At 49.0% G+C, this 8,759-nt stretch overlaps 2 protein-coding genes across 2 annotated transcripts; one reads left to right on the plus strand and one right to left on the minus strand.

The window, feature by feature from the left end:
* Window positions 1–185: 185 nt before the first annotated feature.
* On the minus strand, window positions 186–5,451 carry ngly1 (N-glycanase 1). Its single transcript, XM_084485141.1, has 12 exons — window positions 5,286–5,451; window positions 5,072–5,186; window positions 4,712–4,930; window positions 4,421–4,583; window positions 3,752–3,971; window positions 3,466–3,587; window positions 3,153–3,298; window positions 2,456–2,566; window positions 1,894–2,073; window positions 1,404–1,589; window positions 1,049–1,226; window positions 186–859 (listed from the first exon to the last, which is right to left on the minus strand). The coding sequence occupies exons 1-12, from the start codon at window positions 5,384–5,386 to the stop codon at window positions 690–692; spliced, it is 1,911 nt and encodes a 636-aa protein (XP_084341267.1). The 5' UTR covers window positions 5,387–5,451; the 3' UTR covers window positions 186–689.
* Window positions 5,452–5,726: 275 nt separating this feature from the next.
* oxsm (3-oxoacyl-ACP synthase, mitochondrial) lies at window positions 5,727–8,056 on the plus strand. The gene is made up of 2 exons (XM_084484635.1): window positions 5,727–6,805; window positions 7,599–8,056. Exons 1-2 carry the CDS (start codon window positions 5,817–5,819, stop codon window positions 7,999–8,001), a joined length of 1,392 nt encoding a protein of 463 aa, XP_084340761.1. The 5' UTR covers window positions 5,727–5,816; the 3' UTR covers window positions 8,002–8,056.
* Window positions 8,057–8,759: the final 703 nt, after the last annotated feature.

Genomic DNA, 8,759 nt, shown 5'->3' on the forward strand with positions numbered 1-8,759 from the left:
GCGAAGTCTGTAGTACCTCCTGGTCCCTGGAGTACTTTCAGTTTCTGACCGCTAGAGAGCGACATGGACAGGTCTACAATTCGACAGCAACAGCAGATGCTACGGTCTGTGTTCCAGACACTGTGTTCTGCAGTGCAGTACGTCCTTGCAGCTTCTGTTTTAAATAAGCCGGTAACAAATCGGTCAAAATATCTTTATTATGGCAAATGCACACTCTGAATTTTTTTTATCACATATACCCCCCATCATTAGAGTCAGCATTTTCAGAAATGACAGAGAATAAACAGGATCATCCTAATCCTTAATTAGACAAGAAAGACCAAATAGGAGTTTTGGGAAAAACATGTTACAAATCACCATTTCTGAGAAAGGTGACATGAGATTACAAGAAAAATATTAATGTAGAATATTTAAATATTTGATTTACATATCTGATACAATCTGAGACAAATTGACTACTGTAGTTGAGAGGGGGTTAAATTAAAAAATGTATGCTCTGTGGCTGGCACAAATGTACTATTATTTAGCCATGCCCCAGTGGTTATTCATTTGTCTTGTTAGCCAGACAAAGATGAGTCATGATAACCAAATATTATACATCAACTGTGGGAAACACGGTCAGACAAGAGCCCCTTCAACCCCATGTAGGTCAGATCCTAAATCTGCATTCCGTCCTGAAGCGCCCGTCGTCAAGTGTCGAGATGAAGGACAATTTCAATGGAAGGTTCCATCGTCTCGGTCAAACTCTGCCTGAACAGCTGAGCGTGTTGCCATGACAACGTTCCTTCCCCGCCACAGAGTTCGGCTTCAATGACAAGCTCCGTAGACCCAGGGAGTGGGAACGACTGCAGACTCCCATCTGTATACGCAGACACCGCAAAAGGAAAAAAAAGAATTGCCAAATTGAATCAAGGGCAAGAAAAATGAGCAGTGTTTAAGCCCTTGTTGATAGTAATGGGGCAGCGAGGCCGAGTATTGGAGCAGCTGAATGACGACAGTGTTCAGTTTTGAATAGTCTACATGTCCTGTTGCTGTATCGTCCCCATACCTCCAAGGAACTCTGTAACGGCCTGTCCCGAGCGCATCCTCCACACCACCGTCCCCGAGTTGAACGTCTGGCTGTGTGTGGTGACCGAGACGGCCTTCATCTTCACGCCCACGTCAGCGCAGTCGAACTTCCAGCTGAGCGTCCCGCAAGGCGACCCCTCCGTCCGAGCGATGTACACCTGGAGACGACATGTTGTGCACCCAAAGCACAAGCAAGCATTAAGAAAAGGTGCGTGTGCGTGCTTGCGTGCGTGCGTGCGTGCGTGCGTAGATTTTCAATCACACTGTGATATACATGCCACTGCCACTGAATAAAAAATGCAGCTGAAAGACGACGGCTCCAAAACAAGACCCACCATCTGCCAGTCGTTCTCCACTTTCCTGAAGACACAGTCCTTCCTCCACACGCCCCGCTCCCAGCCGTGGATGACCTCGCCGCCGTTGGACACACGCTGGTACTGGTCCCTGCTGGCACAGTAGCGCACATGGAGCAGCCCCTTGTTCTTCTCCATGTCTGTGGGCGTGAACATGTGTTCTGCCACCTGGGGACCGCGTGAACGCAGGAAGTGCTGATTCAGTGGCATCACAAGTCATTTCATTCGTTTGTTCGTTTGTTGATTACTGTCCAAATAACTCTTTGGTCCGCTGAATGCGTCACCTCATATAACTGCTTTTGGAAATTGGAATTCTTGTGCTGGTTGGATTCAAGAATGTATTAAAGTGGCTGGTCTCTCTTTTAAACGTGACCTCGATCCACAGAGCGCATTTCCAAACTATTTGTTCCTTTGAAGGTGATAGGCAGTGTGGAGACCAATCCAATGTGGACCAGTGGGCGGGGTACTGTACCTGGGACACGGCCTCCGGAGCGCCCACCTCTCCCCTGGCTATCCTCCAGGCCAGTGAGCCGGAGCCGCGGCCCCCCAGGTCTCCCGCTTTGGGCTTCTTGGGCGAGATGAATTCCACCAGCTCAACGAGCAGCCGGTTCACCAGCTCCGTCTTCCTCTCTGGGCTCACGCCCTGCTGCCTCTTCAGTAAACACACGACCACAGAGGAATCAGCGCTCGCTGTCTGCTGCCTCCATAAACAGGAACCTACCCCACCTCTTCACAGAGTATGTTGGTTTTGCTACAGAAATAGCACGCCTTAGTTAAAACCAAAAGCGCTTTATGAATAGGGTTCTCATCCCAAAGAGGCTCAACACTGGGAGGGTAGTTAGTGATTGAAGATTCATGAATAGAAACAGGCCTGCTTTCATGAGTTTTGATAGTTTCCTCATGTGGTAAACCAACATGTATACCATGTAATGTAGTGCAGCTACGGTAGAAGGCCATGAGCACATTTAGTAACCCTTCTATACCAGTGGCTTAAGAGATGGTTCATACTGAATAATAATAATAAAGAAGTGTACCGTGACATTGAGGCCCTTTATAGTGCGTAGCAACCAGGCCTCTTGAACCTTGGTCCGTCTGGTCAGCACGTCCGGGTGATTACAGGAATACCTCCAGGTCACATCCACCACCTGAAAGCCCAGAGACACGGCCCAGCCGGGGTGACTGCCTCGCCCCAATACAATCATACGCTCTATCAGCACAGTAATGGAGAGCAATGCAATGGAATCAGGACATAGATTATAGATAAACAATATAAGGATAAATTGTATGAATAGAAAACGTGAACAGTATGTTTATACAATTGCATTATATGTAGCTATAATGCACATATAAACCTAAAAACCTTTTTTTTTTATTTTAATAAAAACTGGATTGGTTTCAAAATACTGCTGCTCACCTATAAATCACTAAATGGTTTAGGCCCACTAAGTAGATCACTGAAATGCTTTCGCTATATGAACCCTAGACCTTTAGGATAGACCAGTCAGCTGTCAAATGTTCCAAACAAAACATGGATAAGCAGGCTTCAGCTACTATGCAAAACAGAGCACACCTGCCTTGTGTATGAACGTGCTGTATAAGTAAAGTTGACTTGACGAGTAACAAGAGAAGGCACATCAAATACATAATGTCTGACTGTTGACAAAAGCCCAGGCCAGTAGATCTAGCTGGAGGTGTGGTAATGCGGAGGGAAGAGAGGGAAGCAGCTCTCACCTCGTCCTTGGAGAAGGCCAGAATATAGGACAGCTTCTTCCCCCAGCCCACCTCGTACATCAGAGGCTTATCACAGGTGTCCTCACACGGGTCACAGTGCAGCCAGCGCCGCTGGGCCGCCGAGTACACTTCTGTCCACACATGGTCTGGGGAGCCAGGAAATGGCCCTTTAGTTTACACACTATTTAACCTTAAGTGCATGGCAATTCAATTATTTGAATGACTTCCAACGATGATATCCAACTACACCAACTTTATTTCTAAGCTGATCTTTTTCTAAGATCTAAATGTGTAATACCAAGAGAAACCTCACCTGTACTGTCCCAGATATACCTGGCCTCCAGGCCCACGGCTCGGCAGCACAGTGTGAAGCAGTTGGCCCACTCTCCACAGCGACCTCTTCTGGTTTCAAGCAACTTTTCTGGGTTGTTGTACCTGAGAGCATAATAAACCACAGTGGTCTGTATGTAGATGTGATCAAGATGAACAAACGGTTCACTGTATCCGCTGCCTCTATGACACCCATGTGAGGTGATGTAATGCAGCCCGAGCCTCTCTGCTGTGTCGTGATCCTCCACCCAGCAAACACAGAGACTCACCTGGGAAACCGAGTAGCGACATGGCAAGGTTGACAATAGTGGCTCTCCACGCGCTGGGCTCCCCAGCGAGTGTCTTCTGCACTGGGGCTCAGGGACCCCACCGTCTTAGTCTCACCGCCACACTGGCTACAAGGCAGGCAGTTCACCCAGGAAAAAAAATCCTTCTTGAACCATCTCAGCAACTCCATGACCAGAAAGTCCTCTTTTCCAAGCTTGCATTCTAAAGAAATATGAAATAAAACACAGAACATATAGTAAGTAGTTACAAATGCCCTGTATGTTATTATCACTGTGCCAAGATGCCAGTTTGCAAAATTGACCTTTAATCATAGGGATATTATTATATATTTAAAACCAGGTATGATATTGTTTAAATATTATTGTCATTATTCAATTTAGTTTGCAGTGAAAGTGAAAGTGAAAGATGTTGGATGTCATATTTAACTGATTTCAGTTCGGTACTGAAAGGGCTCAGAATAACATGTTTATACTATCCCATGTATAGCTAGGTCTTCAATGTGGCTGCGCCACCCAGCCATTTCCAGTTCTCCCTTACAAAAGATATTCAGCCTAATAGGTGGAACACCCTGGATATGCTGAGTCATGCATGTCATCCAACATCCATTATTTAATTCCTCCATCTCTACAGCCAGAATGGTGCGGTTGTACCTGGATCACTTGCTTTAGCACTGTTTAACTTTGATATAGCTGCTGCTGAGAGCTCTTCATAGGGGAGCTGGTTCCTGGCCTTCTGCTGGAGCTCCAGACTTTCGTACACCATGACATGTTGGTAGTTGGACTGCAGAGTCACAAAAAACTCCATGCTGCCCACCTGCAAAGAAAGGAAGTTACATCATTTAATCCAACAATAAACATGTATCTTCAAATAGCTGAAACAAATATATATATATATATATATATATATATAATAACATAATACATCATTGAGAATAAATATACCAAAGGTGATGCTGCTGATGGAGCTGAGGTGCTTGGCAGGCTAGGCGTAGCAGCGGACACTGCGGATGAAGCTGTGCTGGTGGTGGTGGTCGGAGGAGGAGGATGCTGAGAAGGCTGCGGTCTACCCAGTCTCTGGTCCTTCTCCGCAGCTATGGACTCCCTGATGCGTTTCAGTTGGTCAACCGATGCGGACCTTGGGAAAACCAGGTGTGTATCACCCTGAAAAGAGGATGATTATGTGCTGAGGCTCGCTCCGAGGAAGAAGCATTACGAATAACAACACAAGTCGTGGTTATCCTGCTCGCATCGAATAGGACATCCAGACTTTCTATGGTTAATAACCAGATCTAGCGACGATACCTCCTCGAAACCCATCTCGAAGAGGCACTCCACCGCGCCTTTAGTCGGCAGCAGTTTGGTTGAAAACTTGGCGTTGCCTATGCGGATGGATTTGTATTTGTCCTCGTTTGGATACCTGTGGAGACACAGAGACACGTTGATCACGTCTCATGTCCAGACGATGACAGCTCGGCCGTGAAGCAGCACACAGCCTCCTTCAGCAGGAGCACTTCACCTTAAGATGTTGTCCGCGTAGGTGAGCAGCAGCTTGGCGGCGTCCAGGAACTCCGGGTCCGGGTTCTCCGAGAGGCTCAGCACTCCTGGCGACACCGCCATGGTTCAGTTTAAAAACCACTAAGTTGTGATGTTATGTCGACCAAGAAAAAAGCCGAACTTCCTCCTCCATAGGGGTCCTGGACCTGGTCCTGACCCAATAGCGCCTGAACAAAATAACTTGCAAAATATAAAGGAAGAAATAAAATACATGCTTTTTTTTTTTTTACTGATATTAATTGAATACCTCTACTCTGAAACATTAATGTGCTCTATGCTAGGATAAACTATAGAGAGTCACTCTCTAAATAAAAAAAAAGACAGGCGTTAACAGAGGTTGCCTAACGTTAGCTCGCTAGATCCCCGCTGTGACGAAGTGACAGACTGGAGAGACTGACAGATACTGGATAGACTGGTATAGGTATTGTAACGTGTGGTTGTCAGCTTATCGTCTGCCCCCCTTCCCTTCCGCTCGACGCCGAGACAGATAAATATGTCCAGTTTATCATGTTTGTCCAGACTTCACTTGAGTTCCCAACACATCAGATCTCACGTGTACAAGAGGTCGTGTGTGTGTCCAAGCCGAGTCTGGAGCCGTTCCAGCTCCACATGTCCCCCCCGCAGGAGGGTGGTGGTGACCGGCATCGGGGTGGTCTCTCCTCTCGGGACGGGCACGTCGCTGCCCTGGGAGCGTCTGATCAACGGTGAGAGTGGGATTGTTGCCCTGGATCCAGAGGAATACAAGTCCATCCCGTGTAAAGTGGCTGCACTTGTGCCTAGAGGACGAGGGGAAGGAGAGTTTGACGAGGACAGGTTCACGACCCGCTTCGAGAGGAAGGCCATGTCCCCAGGGATCGTGATGGCTCTAGGTGCAGCACAGCTGGCCCTAGATGACGCAGGGTGGTCTCCTCAAACCCCTGAGGAGCAGCTGAACACAGGGGTAGCCGTGGGCATGTCCATGGTGGACGTAGAGGAGTTGAGTAGAACTGCAGTCCTCTTGCAAACGAAGGGCTACACCAAAGTAAGCCCCTTCTTCATGCCTCGCATCCTTGTCAACATGGCTGCAGGCCACATCAGTATAAAGCACCGTTTGAAGGGGCCCAACCACGCCGTGTCGACAGCGTGCACCACAGGGGCCCACGCCATCGGCGATGCCGCCAGGTTCATAGGTTACGGTGACGCGGACGCCATGCTGTGCGGCGGGGCGGAGGCCTGCGTGTGTCCTCTGGCGTTGGCAGGCTTCGCCCGGGCCCGTGCCCTGGCCACCAAGTGGAACCACGCCCCCCACCTGGCCTCCAGGCCGTTTCACCCGGAGAGGGAGGGCTTCGTGATGGCCGAGGGGGCCAGCGTGATGCTGCTGGAGGAGCTGGGCCACGCGGAGAGGAGAGGGGCGCGGATCTACGCGGAGGTCCTGGGCTACGGACTCTCCGGGGAGGCCGTCCACATCACCTCCCCCAGCGTGGACGGGGACGGAGCGCTCAGGTCGGTGTTATCCTCCGCATTCCTCACCTCACTCAAACTCTGGATCAAAGGGGAAGGAAGTCTAGTGAAAGGAAAAGCTAAATGTCCAAGTGTATCCCATCTGACAAATGTATTACACTTGAGTGCCTCTGGGGTGTGGTGAATGTTCACTAAATGACTAAATGGGAATAATCTACTGAGGTTTAAAGGGAGAATCAGCATTATGTGGCCTGCATGACTGAAACCAGTGTGGAAAAAAGCGTCAACAAAGGACCACATTCCGAGGGAAACCCATGTGTCACTCATCACCCCTCATGACAGCCCACTTCATGCACCTCATGTTTCAATTAGCGGGTTCCAAGTTGACCTTTGACCCCTAACGTTGCTACCACTGAAGCTGTAATCTCTATATCCAGCTGACCTCATTATTTTTCTCAATTGACTTACATGTTAAGGCTAAGTAATTAATGTCACAACCAAAGTTAAACTTTGCCTTCTGTATGAATGTGTTGAGCATATCTTAAAAGAAGCCATTATCCGGCCCATGTAAAGGACATAAGGGTGGAAACAGCAGTCCACGAGGGCTACATTCCGAGGGACAGTCAGTCACTCACTTACACCGTCTGCCGCCCCTGAGGTGACCCCTGATTACTCTGCTGGCCCCAAGTCGGCCCCTAAAGCTGTAAACCTCTCTATACCTGGCTCACCCCGTCCTGAGAGGAAGAGACGGGGAGGGCTTAATGACGGCCACAAAGAATGGAGTGATGATGAAGTGGCCCCCTGTCAGTCTGCTAAAGTGTTCCCCCTCCCTCAGGTCCATGTCCGCCGCCCTCAGGAACGCCGGCCTGCTGCCCACGGACGTGACGTACGTCAACGCCCACGCCACCTCCACGCCGCTGGGCGACTCGGCCGAGAACTCTGCTCTGTGCCGTCTGTTCGGGGAGCACGCCAGCAGCGTGGCCGTGTCGTCGGTCAAGGGGGCCACCGGCCACCTCCTGGGGGCCGCAGGGGCCCTGGAGGCGGCCTTCACCGCCATGGCCTGTTACCACGGCATCCTGCCACCCACGCTCAACCTGGACTGCACGGAGCCAGAGTTCTCCCTGAACTACGTCCCCTGCAGGGCCCAGCAGTGGAGGGCCCCGGGCCGGCGCGTGGCCCTCACCAACTCGTTCGGGTTTGGGGGCACCAACGCCACGCTGTGTCTGGCCAGCGTCTGACGGCCATAGGGTCGAGATATATGCACATAAGAGATGAACTAACATGTATATTACTATGATGACCCTATTTATGTCATGTATATTTGCCTATGTTTATTTTGTTTTGTCTTGCAATGATGTAAAATAGTAATAAATATTTTTGATCATGTTTAATAAGTGTATTCATCTTGTGGAGAGAGGACACCTGTCACTAGGGTTGATAAGGTGGCAATACTCTGAGAGATGGATCGGGATCTGTAGACTTTAGTTTCGAAGGACACAGGTTTAGTTTACTAGGTTCATGTTTAGGTATTGTTTAGAGGTGATAAAGTATAAATATATAGGTTAGATATATGAAAGGTAGAAATTGTTTCATAAGCCTTTGGCCAGTTGTCAAATACCTCTACGTCCTCCATCTACAGGAGGTTATTTACAGTCTAGCCTTACAGAGCAGGACAATGCTTATCTATAATAAACCCTGAGCTCTCAGCCTCGTCTGGTTCCTAGGCTTATTATAGACATTTGAAGAATATGAAATGTAAAAGAAGTGTACCATCAGGGGGTGCTGTCGGACAGGCATCATGAGTACAGTCTACTGTGGACAATAGGTCAGATAGTGGCTGTACAGTAGCAGCTAGATGTCTATCTAGCCAATAGGGGGAGACCTGATTCCACGGCCCTCCCCCCTCCCCTCCCCAACTAGACAAGAGGCCATGAGGGGAAGAATAAAACACATCCTGGAGGTCCCTGGCTGGACCCATCAGTGATAGGAGAGGGAG

This window comes from Micromesistius poutassou (genome assembly GCF_964030765.1).
Source record: "Micromesistius poutassou genome assembly, chromosome: 20".
Lineage (NCBI taxonomy): Eukaryota > Metazoa > Chordata > Actinopteri > Gadiformes > Gadidae > Micromesistius > Micromesistius poutassou.

What these genes read in the sequence shown, in the direction of transcription:
- oxsm (XM_084484635.1), top strand. Translation starts at nt 5,817, where the DNA reads ATGTCCAGTTTATCATGTTTGTCCAGACTTCACTTGAGTTCCCAACAC. An exon ending in GACGGGGACGGAGCGCTCAG is followed by an intron (nt 6,806 to 7,598) that starts GTCGGTGTTATC and finishes CCCCTCCCTCAG; the next exon opens with GTCCATGTCCGCCGCCCTCA.
- ngly1 (XM_084485141.1), bottom strand. Translation starts at nt 5,386, where the DNA reads ATGGCGGTGTCGCCAGGAGTGCTGAGCCTCTCGGAGAACCCGGACCCG. An exon ending in TCGAGATGGGTTTCGAGGAG is followed by an intron (nt 4,931 to 5,071) that starts GTATCGTCGCTA and finishes TCCTCTTTTCAG; the next exon opens with GGTGATACACACCTGGTTTT. An exon ending in GTATATCTGGGACAGTACAG is followed by an intron (nt 3,299 to 3,465) that starts GTGAGGTTTCTC and finishes CTGGCTCCCCAG; the next exon opens with ACCATGTGTGGACAGAAGTG.